The sequence below is a fragment of the Schistocerca piceifrons genome, chromosome 5, assembly GCF_021461385.2.
Source record: "Schistocerca piceifrons isolate TAMUIC-IGC-003096 chromosome 5, iqSchPice1.1, whole genome shotgun sequence".
In the NCBI taxonomy this organism is placed as follows: domain Eukaryota; kingdom Metazoa; phylum Arthropoda; class Insecta; order Orthoptera; family Acrididae; genus Schistocerca; species Schistocerca piceifrons.
Genome location: NC_060142.1, coordinates 230,778,761 through 230,796,103, shown reverse-complemented (window position 1 = coordinate 230,796,103; position 17,343 = coordinate 230,778,761). Strand labels below are relative to the sequence as shown.

The 17,343-nt window shown below is 44.3% G+C and overlaps 1 protein-coding gene across 2 annotated transcripts in view; it reads right to left on the bottom strand.

Annotated features, from left to right (window-relative positions):
• LOC124798448 (high affinity cAMP-specific and IBMX-insensitive 3',5'-cyclic phosphodiesterase 8A) overlaps positions 1-17,343 on the bottom strand; it is a 1,735,971-nt gene that overhangs the window by 138,966 nt on the left and 1,579,662 nt on the right. For both annotated transcript variants that reach the window (XM_047261866.1, XM_047261867.1), the window contains exon 14: positions 11,996-12,186. In XM_047261866.1, the coding sequence (XP_047117822.1) occupies positions 11,996-12,186 (191 nt within the window). The remainder of the gene's footprint in view (positions 1-11,995; positions 12,187-17,343) is intronic.

Here is a 17,343-nt window from a genome sequence, read left to right as displayed (position 1 = left end):
TGATGCTGCTGTCAGTACTTTGATTATGACTGATGTACTTTTGTAGCTGGAAAGTGATTACATCCGCAAGTGTGCCAAACACCGCTTGTTGCCCCCTATTAGCTCATAAAACCGGTGACAGGTGCGTGTCTCCTCTACCACTGCCCATGATTAGTTAGGCGTTTAAAAGAGACACACATTCAGCTTATTTGCGCTTAATGCTGATGTCGGTGATACAAGCATGGTCGCCTAATTCGATTACTACAGTCTAACTATGTGTGCCTAAATGTCAAAAACAACAGTATTTGCAATATGCAATAGGAAATTTCCCAGAAAGATTTCTGGGACGGCTTCCAGGTTATCTCGTGAGCCCAGTGTCCTAACACTTTCATTTACCTCTAAACAATTATCTTAATTTTACATCTATGTGCGATAATTTTAGTTATGCTACAAGTAACTCAAGTTTGTAACCCATAATACAAATACTTTTATTGTTATTAATGTCATGATAAAATAACTTCAATTTTGTTAACTGTGATTTTCCGAATCAGTTTGCAAGAATGTAAAAACATTATTGTTAACGTCAATATATCTCGTAAGTTAGCAAAATTATTGATATAAAAGTAATACTTTAGTATTCTAAATAATCGGAAAATTATATGAACTCTTACAGAAGGCAGCACTGCAATCAAATAAAGGTGTAATATATCCACTGTACTCATCTACAGACTAATTTACTATTACGAATGCTACATTTGTACAGTAATGACGTAGCAGAAAAAGTATAATAAAACATTATAAAACATTGGAAAAGACCTGGTACATAATAACAGTCACATTTGAGAGTAAGGAACATTGGACTGAGGTATTTAAAGTAGATTTTCTCGGGGCACACGTTACGACGCTATTAAGTTTATTATATGTTAGGTGAAGAGGCTGTATCCCATACTTGGATTCCGTAATTATTCTGTTAGATGACTCTTATTTCAATATTTGTAGCATGTGAGTGCTTCTTGTGCAGAAGATAACAGCACTCTGTATGAAACATGAGCTCTTGTTCATTAGTTTACGGGGAATACGAGGGGGCTAAATATATCCAAGGCTTTGAACGCACCTGGGATGCTTTTAAACATATTTGTGAAACATATGAGATGCCGTAACTCGGTATCACACCTGAGGCGTGACATGAACTTCGTGATTCATTCATCATAGCCAATATTCCAAGAACCACCGAACGATAAGCTGAGAAAAGCTGCTACACTGACATGGTTGGAACAGGTGTCGCGATGCTTTTATTTCAAGCGCTATTAACCACACAAATAAGACGTAAGCAGAAAGTTTCGTAAAATCATTGCACGAATAGGAATGGACAGTGACGCATGATAATTCTCTGAAGTATTGACAAATACATTTAAAAATACTGTTCGAAATGTGAGTCAAAACAGACTGTAATTCAGAAATCAAGGAAAGGTGTTAGTCTACATTATGTCGCAGCCTCGGTTCCTGCAACTCCGTCATGTATCAAAAGCAAATAATCATTTTATCGCGCTTTTATCAAGCAATTGCATTCTGATCCAGGTTCAGCATTTTATCAGAAACAGAAAGCACCTGTTGAGACATATGATTCCAACGATCTGATAATTGATAACAAAGTTATAGTCGTGCTAGCTTGAGTACCATAAACATATATATATATATATATATATATATATATATATATATATATATATATATATATATAGGGTTAATCATGATTAATGGCGTAAACACATACAGTTGAAAGTACACGATACTAGAAGCAAAAAAGTCTCAGTAAACGTGGGGTCGAAAATGCATTCCTTAAGGGCTACGAGCAATTTTTCCATCTTCGGTACTGTGAAACAAATCTCTTTTACTGCAAGTTCTGTACTTTCCATATGTTGGGAACTGGTAGTATGGACAAAAAAAATCTAGTAAACATGTGCTCGAAAATGCATTCCTTCAGAGCTGTGAGCACTTGTTCATCTTTGCTACTTTTAAACATAACTCTTCTAGTGATGAAGTGCTCGTAACTTTTGAGGTACGCGTTTTAGAGCACATGTTTGTTGGACATTTTTGTCTTATTTTGGCACTTTCAATTGTATGCGTTTACGCCATCCTACTTTTGTATAAAAACATCGCACTAGATTTACTGCTAAGGTACTTTTTAATCTGATTCTGTAACAAGACTCATGTTTTTGATCAATAAGTAAAAAAAGAAAAGGAAGTTGCGAGTCATCAGCAACACACTCATTAAAGACGAAGCACAAACGCTGTCAGTTGTGGCTGCCGGCGATCTGTTACAGTGGACAGGTTACTCTTTCATTTAGCGAAAACACAATAGTAGCTTGACCAGTTTCAGTGTTTACACGGCCTAAGTACGTAGTGGTTCAAAAAAACTTACTTCAGTTCTGTGAGTGGAGACTAAAATAATAAATCTCCAGTCATAAAACTGAAATAATTATTTTTCCTTCCTATGTGAATGGAGATAATAAGAGTCAGTTATGTTTTAAAAATCATGGTGTGAAATATCTGTCACTGTTTAGATTGTAATCCCCCATTCTTATCTCTAGTATTATATTGCGACTCCTTGCTCTCTCAGAATGTGTCCTACAACCGATTTCTTGTTTTATTCAAATTATGATACAAATTTCTTTTCTCAACAATTCTATTCAGTACCTTCTCTTGAGTTAGATAATCCATCCATCTAATCTTCAGCATTTTTCTGGAGCACCACATTTAAAAAGCTTCTACTCTCTTCTTATCTGAACTACTTATTGTCCACGTTTCACTTCCGTATAAGCTACCCCCATACAAAATACCTTCAGAGAAGACTTAACAATATTTAAATTTATATTCGATATTAACAAATCTATCCTCATCGGAAACACTTTCCTTGCCATTGCCATTCCGCGTTATAGATTCTCTCTGCTTCTGCCATCAGAAATTATTCTACTGTCCAAACAGCGAAACTTATCTACACTCCTGGAAATTGAAATAAGAACACCGTGAATTCATTGTCCCAGGAAGGGGAAACTTTATTGACACATTCCTGGGGTCAGATACATCACATCATCACACTGACAGACCCACAGGCACATAGACACAGGCAACAGAGCATGCACAATGTCGGCACTAGTACAGTGTATATCCACCTTTCGCAGCAATGCAGGCTGCTATTCTCCCATGGAGACGATCGTAGAGATGCTGGATGTAGTCCTGTGGAACGGCTTGCCATGCCATTCCACCTGGCGCCTCAGTTGGACCAGCGTTCGTGCTGGACGTGCAGACCGCGTGAGACGACGCTTCATCCAGTCCCAAACATGCTCAATGGGGGACAGATCCGGAGATCTTGCTGGCCAGGGTAGTTGACTTACACCTTCTAGAGCACGTTGGGTGGCACGGGATACATGCGGACGTGCATTGTCCTGTTGGAACAGCAAGATCCCTTGCCGGTCTAGGAATGGTAGAACGATGGGTTCGATGACGGTTTGGATGTACCGTGCACTATTCAGTGTCCCCTCGACGATCACCAGTGGTGTACGGCCAGTGTAGGAGATCGCTCCCCACACCATGATGCCGGGTGTTGGCCCTGTGTGGCTCGGTCGTATGCAGTCCTGATTGTGGCGCTCACCTGCACGGCGCCAAACACGCATACAACCATCATTGGCACCAAGGCAGAAGCGACTCTCATCGCTGAAGACGACACGTCTCCATTCGTCCCTCCATTCACGCCTGTCGCGACACCACTGGAGGCGGGCTGCACGATGTTGGGGAGTGAGCAGAAGACGGCCTAACGGTGTGCGGGACCGTAGCCCAGCTTCATGGAGACGGTTGCGAATGGTGCTCGCCGATACCCCAGGAGCAACAGTGTCCCTAATTTGCTGGGAAGTGGCGGTGCGGTCCCCTACGGCACTGCGTAGGATCCTACGGTCTTGGTGTGCATCCGTGCGTCACTGCGGTCCGGTCCCAGGTAGACGGGCACGTGCACCTTCCGCCGACCACTGGCGACAACATCGATATACTGTGGAGACCTCACGCCCCACGTGTTGAGCAATTCGGCGGTACGTCCACCCGGCCTCCCGCATGCCCACTATACGCCCTCGCTCAAAGTCCGTCAACTGCACATACGGTTCACGTCCACGCTGTCGCGGCATGCTACCAGTGTTAAAGACTGCGATGGAGCTCCGTATACCACGGCAAACTGGCTGACACTGACGGCGGCGGTGCACAAATGCTGCGCAGCTAGCGCCATTCGACGGCCAACACCGCGGTTCCTGGTGTGTCCGCTGTGCCGTGCGTGTGATCATTGCTTGTACAGCCCTCTCGCAGTGTCCGGAGCCAAGTATGGTGGGTCTGACACACCGGTGTCAATGTGTTCTTTTTTCCATTTCCAGGAGTGTATTAGTTTTAGTGTCTAGTTTCCTAATCTAGTTTCCTAAGCATCACCTGATTTAATTCGGCTACACTCCATTACCCTCGTTTTCCTTTTCTTAATGTTCATCTTATATCCTCCTTTCAAGAAACGTCCACTCCTTTCAACTGCATCTCCAACTATTTTGCTGTTTCTGATAGAATTACAGTGTCTTCAGCAAACTGAAAAGTACTCATTTCTTCTCCCTAAATTTTAATTCCCTCTCCTAATTTCTCCTTGCTTTCCTTCATAGCTAGCTCAATCTACAGACTGAACAATATTGAAGACAGGCTACAACTTTGTCTCACTCCCTTCTCAAACACTGCTTCTCTTTCATGCCCTTCGGCTCTTGTAATTGCAGTCTGGTTTCTATATAATACAAGTTGTACATAATGTTGAGCTCCCTGATTTTTCCCCTGCTACCTTCCGCAACTTCAAAAAGCGTATTCCACTCAACATTGTCAAAAGCTTTGTCTAAATCTACAAAAGCTATGAACTTAGATTTGACTTTCCTTAACCTATTTCTAACAGTTCCAATATTTCTTTGGAAACCACAATGATCTTCCCCGACATCGCCTTCTACCAGTCTTCAATTCTTCTGTTAATAATTGGTGTCACTATTTTGCTCCCCGACTTATTAAACTATTCGGTAATGTGCATACCTGTCAATATCTGCTTTCTTTGTAATTGGAATTATTACATTCTTCTTGAAGTATGAGAGTATTTTTCCTGTCTCAAATACCGAGTGGAATAATTTTCTCATGGATGGCTCTTCCGAAGATCTTAATAACTCTGAGGGAATGTCGTCCACTCCAGGGACCTTGTTTCGACGTAGAAGTTTTAATGGCGCGTCAAATTCTTCCCGCAGTATTGTATCTGCTATCTCATCTTCATCTACTTCCTCTTCCCTTTCTACAATATGGTCTTCAAGAACATTTCGCTTGTACGGATTAGATTAGTCAAATATTATTAGATGTTAGTCTCACATAATACTTGGAAATAAAGTAATACATAAAAAATGCAATGACATATTACAGAATAGGGACCCCTCATTTAATTAGTGTTCACGCAACCTTAGTCCGTCCGCAGAGAAGAGTTCAAAATCATCTGAGGCGCTGACAACCATGAGGGCCAAAAGTACAGACACAAAGTTCTGAAAAAAATAGATGTTTGTGAATAGTAAATTTGTACACAAAGTACCAGTCTCATAGATTTGACTTATTTTTTAACCAAGTTTCAACATCCTCTATTTCCTATGAAAAATAATGTGCCCACTTTATGCTGTGAAATTTTAATTAATATTTACAATTATTATTATTAATGTTAATTCACAAAATTTTCGTGTATTTATAATTAATGTGAAACTAGAATCAGAAATAACTAAATGCACTACACACATAATTATGACCTGTCCCAAGACTTCATGGTCCTCATTATCCTGATTTTCAATAAGCACGCTATTTGACTGGTTCAAGTAAAAGTATCGGTTCAGTTCAGGCAGGAAGTCTAATAGTTTTGTTAAGTCTGTGCTTCAAGGTTGGAGTTTGCGTTCCACGTACGTATTCCGGTACTAGACTTTGCAAAACATCTACAAAATGTGTGGAAATGACAGACTGTGTGACATGAAGAAAATAGTTGCCTCCCACGACTCCAGTGAAGAATATGTTACTTGAAACAACAGTTCTTGGCCACCTGATGAAGACTTCATCATCGTAAAATTTCTGAAAAGTACTTTGTTACGACCAACAGCAACTTTAGTTTCATAGTGATGTCGGTAATCTTCGTGAAGGTTATGATATCCTCAGCGTACATTTTACAGACCGGAATGCTGAAACCATGGAACGTGAGGTTGTGGTGGGTTATTCCTTCATTTTCTTTCTTTATTGGATTTAAATACCCCACCCCCAGAGGGGGAGGGGGCGGGCTGGCAGGAGCGTAATATGCTACTCTGCAGCCTACAGAAAAGTTAAAAAACATAATGAGAATAGAAACAAACAAGAAAAACAGACGATAAAACGGTGACATTGTAAAAAACTGTAAAATGGCGCAAGGTGTGGACGTTAAAATATGAAAACACTGCGGTGACGATGCGGATGAAGACAGACAGGCATAATTAAAAAACACGGCGACAGTCTGGTTTCTGTTCGCACAAGATAAAAAACACAACTAGCGACAGTATGGCGGCTGTTCACAACACTGACAGGGGACGCACAACACTGAACACTCACTTGTAATAGCACTACACAGGTGACACGGTGGCAGATGGTGAGTGGTGGGGGGGGGGGGCGGGGGGACGGGGGGACCCGGACCTATGATGGGGAAAAATGGGGAGGAAAATGGTTCAAATGGCTCTGAGCACTATGGGACTCAACTGCTGTGGTCATAAGTCCCCTAGAACTTAGAACTACTTAAACCTAACTAACCTAAGGACATCACACACATCCATGCCCGAGGCAGGATTCGAACCTGCGACCGTAGCGGTCGTGCGGTTCCAGACTGAAGCGCCTTTAACCGCGCGGCCACTCCGGCCGGCAAATGGGGAGGAGAGGAAAAGAAAAAGGGGGGGGGGAACTGATGGAGGGAGGGGACATAGAAAAGAAGGGGCTGGGCGGACTTGAGAATGAGTGGGAAAGGCAGTGGAGGGGAGAGCAGAAAGGACTCAGGGGAGAGGAGGGATGTAGAGAGAGTGTAGGCGGGGAAAAACAGGATGGAAGGGGGGGAGAGGGAGCCTGGGGAAAGGGCAGAAGACAGGAGGGGCAGGTGAGGATCAGATTTGATAGGAGGGGCAGATGGAGGGCAAGAGGGCATCATGCAGGAGGGGGAGTTGATGGAAGCGACCTTGCGAAAGGAGATGAAGGGTTTACAGGTGGATAGTAGGGGGGACACAACAGTGAAGGGGCAGCAGAGGGCGGGGGTTGGAGAGGAGAGGAGCAACCAGGGGATTAGGGGGATCAAGGCGGCGAGAGGTGTAGAGTATGTGGATATGTTCAAGGAATAGGAGCAGTTGGGGGAAAGGAATCAGGTCGTAGAGGATTCGCGTGGGGAACGGGAGGTGTATATGGAAGGCGAGGCACAGTGCATGGTGCTCGAGGATCTAGAGGGACTTATAGAATTTGGGGGGGGGGCAGTTATCCAGGCGGGACTGGCATAACAGAAGATGGGACATATTAAGGATTTGTAGGTGTGGAGGATGGTAGAGGGGTTCAACCCCCATGTCTGAGGAGTTTGAGGCAGTTGTGGGCTTTGGGTTGGATAGAGTGGAGGTGAGGGATCCAGGTGAGGTGACGGTCAATGATGAGGCCAAGGTAGGTGAGGGTGGGGGAGAGGCGGACAGGACGATTCCTTCAAGAGCTTCCAGCTTTTATGAGGATATAACAGTCAATTTAGCCAGTGAGCGCTCCCACAGAATTGAAAATTTATGGTTTGGACCGACATGGAAGCGAACATCAGAGGAATCAGTGAGATAGCTATTCGCAAATATTCATATACAGGGTGGACATTATTAAAGCCGACTAACTGCAGGGATGGATTCCTGACTGGAAATAGAGGAAAAAAGATGTTATGAACATGTGTCCAGAAACGCATCATGCCACAGTAGGTGGCGCTGACGTATGACTGTTCCTCTGACCAAGTGCCATGTGTTTTCTGTGTGTTGCAGGCTGGGTGATTGAGGCAGCATACTGTTAAGCAGCAGAATGGTCCTGTGTTGATGATAGAAAAAGCTGAGATGGTGTTTTTCTATGGCCAAGCAGATAGAAACGGTTTAAAGGCAGCATTGCTATACCAATACAAGTACCCTCAGACACACCAATCACATCACACACCATTTCAATGCAGGGAGGCAGCGGACTGTGTGCACACCAGATATGGAGGACCGGGCTTTGCAGGATATTGAGAAGAACCCCAGTACAAACTCTAGGCAAGTGGCCCGCCAAAATAGTGTAAGCCAAAGCACCGTTATAGGTATCTTGCATGGAAAGTGCTAGTGTACCTATCAGCTGAAACGAGTGCAAGGGTTATCAGCAGCGGATTTTTGTCCACGCGAAGAATTTTGTCGATGGATTTTGCACCAGACCATCACTAGTATGGGAGTTCTGTCATCAGTCCTCTTTACTGACGACACAACCTTTACCGTAACTAACATCATCAATCTGCGTAATCGTCATCCACGAGCTACAAACAATCCTCGGGGAATGGTTGACGCTTCTCATCAGCTTCGGTTTAGTACGAATGTGTGGACAGGGTCTCTTTGTGACTAGATAACAGGACTGGTTATCATTCCACAGTGCCTCAACGGAGGAACGTACTGGACTTCCTGCGGAATACTCTGCCTGCGCTGCTTGAGAATGTGCCTGTGGCAATACGATAGATTATGTGGTTGCTGCATGACGGCGCACCACCCCACTTCCGCATTACAGTTTGCCGACACCTCAACATCATCCCCGGACGTTGTATAGGATGCAGAGGCCCTTATCATGGCCTGTTATATGATCGGACTTAAGTCTTTTTTACCTCTGAAGGCATCTGGAATGTACTGTGCATGCTGAACCAGTACCTCATGTGCAGACCCTTCAACAGCGTGTTCACGGCGTCTATGACGCTATTTGAAGAGAGGCCATAACGTGCGAAAGAGTGCAGCAATCCATGATGCGACGTGTGAACGCGTGCATTGCGTCCCATGGAGGCCAATGTGAACATCTGTTGTGAAGTGGATGCGATGCAGCTCCGTACGGTGTTCTGGGACTATTTGTTGGTGTTGCATGCACACTATCCATTTCAGGACATATGTTCATAGGATCTCTCTTCTTCCATTTCTAGTCAGGAACTGGTCCCTGCATTTTGCCGATTTTATTATTGTTCATTCTGTAAACAGTGTATGCGTACACCACAGACAGAGATGGTTCGCTGTAAGATCAACACATACATACACTGAACAGCCAGAACATTAGGACCACCTAGCTAATAGCTGGGATGTCCACCTCTGGCATGGATAACAACGGCGACGCGTCGTGGAATGGAAGCAATGAGGCTTTGCTAAGTCGCTTGGAGGGAGTTTGCACCACATATGCACATCCAAGTCACCTGATTACCGTACATTCCGGGGAGAAAGACGATAAGCTCCGACGTCACGTTCAGTCACATCCCAGATGTTTTCAATCAGGTTCAGATCTGGCGAGTCCGGGAGACGAGGGGGGCAGCAATTGGAACTCGCCACTGTGTTCCTCGATCCACACCATCACACTCCTGGCCTTGTGACACGGCGCATTATCTCGCTGAAAAATGCCACTGCCATCAGGAAATGTGATCGTCATGGAGGGGTGTACATGGTCTACAATTAGCATATGATACTCCTTGAGCGTCATCATTCCTTGCACGAGCTCCACTGGATCCACGGATGCTCACGCTAAGGATACCCAAAGCTGCCGTAGCTTGTTTTCACCCTGCAGTACAGGTATCAAGGAGTTGTTCCCCTGGAAGGCCACGGATTCGCGCCCTTCCATCGGCATGATGAACAAGTTTCGGGTTTCATCAGATCATACAACGCTCTGCCACTGCGCAAACGTCCAGTGCCGATTGTCACGTATTCATTTCAGTTGCACTTGCCGATGTCGTGGAGTTAACATTGGCACATGCACGGATAGTCGGCTGCGTTAAGAGTTTTCGGTGCAGTGTGGGTTCTGACACAGTTACACTCTACCCAGCACTTAATTCTAATGTTAGTTTTGCCAGAGTTCACCGCCTGTCCTGTTTTACCAGTCTTCCCAGCCTACGATATCGCCGCCCAAACCCACGACGTCTGGACGTGGTTTCACCATGGTTTCGCCACGTGCTGAAGACACTCACCACAGCACTCCTTGAACACCCAAGTCTACATCTACATCTACATTTATACTCCACAAGCCACTCAACGGTGTGTGGCGGAGGGCACTTTACGTGCCACTGTCATTACCTCCCTTTTCTGTTCCAGTCGCGTATGTTTCGCGGGAAGAACGACAGCCGGAAAGCCTCCGTGCGTGCTCGAATCTCTCTAATTTTACATTCGTGATCACCTCAGAAGGTAGAAGTAGGGGGAAGCAATATATTCAATACCTTATCCAGAAACGCACCCTCTCGAAACCTGGACAGCAAGCTAACTGCGATGCAGAGCGCCTCTCTTGCAGAGTCTGCCACTTGAGTTTGCTAAACATCTCCTTAACGCTATCACGCTTACCAAATAACCCTGTGACGAAACGCGCCGCTCTTCTTTGGATTTTCTCTATCTCCTCCGTCAACCCGATCTGGTACGGATCCCACACTGATGAGCAATACTCAAGTATAGGTCGAACGAGTGTTTTGTAAGCCACCTCCTTTGTTGATGGACTACATTTTCTAAGGACTCTCCCAATGAATCTCAGCCTGGTACTCGCCTTACCAACAATTAATTTTATATGATCATTCCACTTCAAATCGTTCCGCACGCATACTCCCAGCTATTTTACAGAAGTAACTGCTACCAGTGTTTGTTCCGCTATCATATAATCATACAATAAACGATCCTTCTTTCTATGTATTCGCAATACATTACATTTGTCTATGTTAAGGGTCAGTTGCCACTCCCTGCACCAAGTGTCTATCCGCTGCAGATCTTCCTGTATTTCGCTGCAAATTTCTAATGCTGCAACTTCTCTGTATACTACAGCATCATCCGCGAAAAGCCGCATGGAACTTCCAACACTATCTACTAGGTCATTTATATATATTGTGAAAAGCAATGGTCCCATAACACTCCCCTGTGGCACGCCAGAGGTTACTTTAACGTCTGTAGACGTCTCTCCATTGAGAACAACATGCGTTTCTGTAATGCTCGTGCCGAGCTTCCGGGCCATCACAGTCTGCCCTCGGTTAAACTCAGATCATGTGCCTTACCAATTCTACACACAAACAACACTCTCACTGATACTACATCCACTATGCGTGTGTCTGACTAGTAGTCATTCCTCACAAGATGACGCTGCTATAGCCTGGATGTGTTTGTATCGATAGTAGGTCGGTGGTCATTAACGCCAGGTTAGCCGAGAGCGCTAATGCGCTGCTTCCTGGACTCGGGGAGGCGCGCCAGCCCCGGATCGAATCCACCCGCCGGATTAACGTCGAGGGCTGGAGTGCCAGGCAGCCTGGATGTGGTTTTTAGGCGGTTTTCCACATCCCTCTAGGTGAATACCGGGCTGGTCCCCACGTCCCGCCTCAGTTACACGACTCTCAGACATTTTAAACACATCCGCACTTTTCCATGATTTCCACTAGATGCAGACAGATGGGGTACTCTGATTCCATCCCGGGGGGTTCGGGGTGGCGGCAGGAAGGGCTTCCGGCCACCCCTTGAAATTAACATGCCAAATCCGATTTAACCACGCCAACCCCGCGCAAAATGCGGGACAAAGGAGCAAGCGATAGATAGGTAGGTGGTCATTAAGTTCTGGCTGATCAGTGTATACGCTACAATCGTAAAATAGATGATGGTGTGCTTTACGCCCTTTCGGTTGTGAGCGCCTGATTTTTTCTGGAGGGGTAAGCGGCGGCGTGCGTTTCAGTGCGCAGCCTTACCTGTTTGCGGAGAGCTTCTCGAGCTTGAAGACGTTGAACTCCCAGAGGAGGGCCATGTCGAGCACCTCTCGCAGCTGGGCGGACATCTTGCCCGCGCGTACCGTGGCCCGCAGACCGCCGCTCGAAGCGCCGCGCGAAACGGCCGAGTCGTTGGAGCTTCGCCGCGTCACGTTCACCGGAGTCGCGCTGCCCTGCAACACGGCGGCCCGCTCAGCGCCTGCCTTCGCCTCCCTTCAAGGAACACACTAGGTAGTGTAGAAGTGACCCTCCACCACAGACGTAAGTCAAGGATGCGGAATGGTGCGTGCGCGCTGGTCTGTTGTATGGAATTAGGGTAGTAAAATGGGTGGACGTGGGCACACGTGACGGAATGGCAGAAAGAAGATTTTGAGTTTGGACGAGTCCGCGACCAAAGCTTGAATGAACTTGTGAAAGGTGGCTGTCCTAAAGCGTGATTAAAAAGAACGCCGGTTTTAAAGCGGCTGGTAAATTTTTGTTTGTCAGATGGTGACGTCGTTTTGACCCGTTTCTATTTCCAGAAACATTCCGGTTGTTGACTCACTTTCAATGAGTCAATTTGAACTTCTCGCATTCGGGGTCTAACCGTGAAGCAGTTCACTATTGATACAATGAAGGCTTTCACGATCGGATGGTACTGTTGTTGATAATTCTTCCGGGTTATATGGACGTGGCCCATGGAATACTTCTATTCCTAACGTTTCGTCCAATACTACGTTGGACATCCTCAGAGCCATGGCTGGTCCTGTTGAGTCCTGCCAACTGACGAGTCGGGCGTCGGAGTGCGGCCTAAATACTGAGGAACCTACCAGAAAAATAGGACAAGTACTTCGATCTGTTAGAGATAGAAGGCCACCATTATCATCTAGCGGTGTGTATAAAATTCCGTGTACCTGTGGCAAGGTCTATATTGGTACTACGAAAAGAAGTGTGAATAAGAGGGTAAAGGAGCATAAAATTCTTTGTCGACTGGGTAAAATAGATAAATCGGCCGCTGCGGAACGTGCACTTCAGTCCGGTGACCATGTAGTTAAGTTTTCTGAAACTACAGTTTTAAATGCTACCACGAACTATTATCCACGACTGTATAGGGAGGCATTGAAATTTATGAACATGAAGATAATTTTAATAGAAAAGAAGAGGCCTTGAAATTAAGCGAGATATGGACAGTGGCGTTACAGAATCGATAAGTGATTTTTATCTATGACGGACTATTATCGATAGTTACATTTTATCTTTGACTAGTTTTCTCTCTGCTACTACGTGCAAGCTAGACCACGCCCACTTTTCTCAGTATTTAGGCCGCTCTCCGATGCCCGACTCGTCAGTCGGCAGGACTCAACAGGACCAGCCATACCTCTGAGGATGTCCAACGTAGTATTGGACGAAACGTTAGGAACAGAAGTATTCCATGGACCACGGCCATATAACCCGGAAGAATTATCAACAGTCCACTATTGCACAACGTGTGCTAATCGTGAAAACGTTTGATCAGAATGGAGAAAACTATGCAGCAACTGTCAGGCGAATTCGCTCGATTCTAGGGCGTGATGAGGCACAGAATGAATCAACTTATGACAAAGTTTTCTGAGACGGTTCAATAGCAACCCTTAAAAGTCCTTGGCATCCTCGTTCTTGCCGAAGTGAGCGGATCATTACGTGATTCGTTACTGTGTTGCTATTAGTCCAATGAAATCAATTCGTCGCTGTTCCTAACACTTACGCTTAAGCTGTTCTTCAGTAAGAGGAATTCTCCGGTATGATCTCCATAACCATCCATATAAAATTCATTTGACGCAGCAGTTGAAAGTGACGAATCACCAGAAGAGATGACAGTTCTGGGTTCTGAGAGGACTAAAGGAGGACGACAGCTTCGCAAACAAAATCATCTCCAGTGATGAAGCACACTTCCACTTAAATGGTTTTGTGAATAAGCAGAAGTGCCGTATCTGGGGGTCCGAAAATCCTTGCATGGTCCAAGAAAAAGGAAAACGTATGCACAACAAGAGACAATTTGGTGCGGCTTTTGGCTCTGAGCATTATGGGACTTAGCTTCTGAGGTCATCAGTCCCCTATAATTTAGAACTACTTAAACCTAACTAACCTAAGGACATCACACACATTCATGCCCGAGGTAGGATTCGAACCTGCGACCGTAGCGGTCGCGCAGTTCCAGACTGAAGCGCCTAGAGCCGCTCGGCCACACCTACCGGCAGGTGCGGCTTTTGGTTGGGCGGCGACATCAGCCCTTATTTTTTTGAAGCTGAGGCAGGACAAGCTGTGACTGTCAATCCCGTGTGATGTTAAGGGAGTTTTTGTGGCCTCATTTCGATGGAATGGACACTGAAGAGTTGCGGTTTCAGCAGGATGGTGCGACCTGCCATACTTCCCGACAAACAATTCAGTTGCTCCGTGAGTGGTTCCCGGATCGCCACATTTCGCACAATGATGGCCATCAAGATCATGTGGTCATCTTAAAACAATGGTGTATACCAATAAAGCCCGAAACATTCATCAGCTCAAGGAGGAAATTCTACGAGTTGTCAGCGAAATTGATGTGGAAACTTGTCGTGCAGTCACAGTGAATTACACGGAGAGAGTTCTTGCATGCCAGCGCCGTAGAGGAGGTGATACGCCTCACATTTTTCATATATGAAGTAGGAAGGATAGATGATAGAATTTATGTATTTTGTTTGCGTTTTTTTTTTTTGTAAAAATAAACATCTTATTTTAATATATCAAAACCTGCGTTCTTTTTGAACTATCCTGTAATTATCATAATAATCTGAATATCTCGTGGGCCGCAAATGTGAGTTAATTAGTAAATTTGATAAATGTTCTCAAGCCTTGTAACATCGCTTTAACATTGCCTTTATAATTATACGCTTTGGAACTATGTTCGAGATAAGAGAGGTTGGTCGGAGAGGTTAGCTTTATTTTGTCAGTGTGTGCTAGTAGCAGCCTTATGGTAATGTACTAGGTTTGAAGTGGATGGAAGCTGGCCTGTACTGGAGTGGAGACAACATTATTTGGAGCAATTTTTGTAATATGATGTTTAAAGAGAGATACTGAGCAGGACTATATTGAATGAATGATTTGTAATTACTTAGTACTTGATCCTTATAACAGTGCTCATGGTTTTGATTTTCTGTAAGATTTTTGTAATAAAGTCATTTGGTTCTGACTTTCACGGCAATGATAAATACTAAAGAGACATTTTACGAATTAGTTCATGGGTGAGAAGTGTGGAAAGTTGTGTTGTTGCTATGACTTGATGACGCTCAGTTAAAACTTAAAGTGCCGATTCAGTTATTTCTTACTCGGTGAGATTAGTACCAGATTTTTCATTTTACTTCATGGTTTTATTTCACTGCACATTCGCACTGCATATCACGAGCTGCGTGCTGAGTAACATTTCTGAATACTAACGAAATCCCGTCTCACACTGCATGCCCTTAGTATGCTAGTGAACTTAATTGTGAAGTCAGATCATTATTTTATAGAAGAAATAAGGTTGCGGAGCAGACGAACGGTCCATTGCATGCAGTTAAGCCATAAATTTGATTATCATTACAGTTTATACGAGGTGCGACAATAAAGTAATGATACTGTTTTTTTTTTTGCAAGATGTGGCAACCCCGCAGCCTTGCGTAGGCACAATATCTTTGACCTGCTTCTAGTCCAAGCGGCACATCAATGCAACTGCTCAGTTGTGAGTTGTGCTGTAATAAGTTAACATGTGTTTGTGTCTCTCGTCACGGAAATGTAACCACATAATATTGCGCAACGGTATGCATTTCTTTTCGCGTTAAATTGGGTGAAAACGTGACGACAACTTACGGTAAGCTTCAGAAGGCTTTTGGAGAGGAGGTTATGTCAAGAGCTCAAGTTTTTCGTTGCCATAAAATGTTTAGTGATGGCAAAACGAATGTTGAAGATGAAGACCACAGTGGACGACCATCAACCTTACGGACGGATGTCAACCTGGCCAGGGTGCGTGAACTCGTACGATCTGACCGAAGATTATCCGTGAAGATGAGTGCAGAAGAACTGAACATCAATCGAGAAACTGTTCGTCTAATAATAACTGAAGATCTTGGTATGAGAAAGATTTGGATTCTGCATCACGATAATGCGCCATCCCATACTGCTCTGTCAGTACAGCAATTTTTAACCTCAAAGCAAATTTCATTACTACCACAGGCACCTTATTCACCAGATATCGCTCCGTGTGACTTTTTTTCTATTTCCAAGAGTCAAAACGGCGGTCAAGGGACACCATTTTCAAACAACACAAAATGTCCAGAAAGCTGTGAGGAGGGTCTTGGAGGATATCAATGGCAGAAGCGCTGGCAAAAGTGTGTGCAATTAGAAGGGAACTACTTTGAAGCAGAAAACACTAAACTTGACTAAAACGGTAAGCAACAGTTTTTCACATCAGTCTCATTACTTTATTGTCCCACCTCGTATTCAGAGTTAGGCACAGTGATTGTCAGAGTGCATTTATGAAATTTATATCAGTATAATTTGAGAGTTTTAATGCGAGTGAAATATTTATGACTGTGCTACATTGTGATTTCAAACAGATTTGTGGAATGAAGTCAGATGGGTTTCATTCAGTACTCATTTGTTTCGTAATTACGGTGACAGTTCTGGTAGAGCAATTGTTTTCTGAACTAACGAAGAATCGCAACAATCAACGCCGACTGTCCTACGTGAGTACAACGAGAGGAGTACCACTCGCAACCAATGACAATCGGTCTCTAAGCCGATTTCAGTAAATACTGGTTCATTAGTTACTGAAAGAATATTGCATAGGGAACAGCAAATAACGGACGGTTGGAGTTTGGTACCTAGCAAATGACGATTGCTTACCGTGCATGTCTTCATTGCGGAAAACAACTCAATACATAAACAGTAATTGACTGGTGCCGTGTAGTAGGGCTTTATTTATTTTCTTTATATGACACTCCCAGTTCCTTATGACCAAACTGAGGTGCTAATCTCCATGGTCATGGATCGTGTCAGTAAATGAAATTACAACAGAAAAGTAATAATAAGTAAAATAAAATGTTCATGAATCCTAAAAAGACGACAATCTATAAGTTTATATAAACGGAATCAAGAATGTAACACAGAAATTAGCTTAATTTTTTAAGGAACTCCTCGACAGAACAGAATGAGTGATCCATGGAAACTCTTCAATTTGGATCTGAAAGCACATGGATTACTGCTAAGATTTTTGAAGTCTTGTGGTAGCTTATCGAAAATGGATACAGTAGAATACTGCACGCCTTTCTGCACAAGAGTCAAGGAGGTGCGACTCAAAT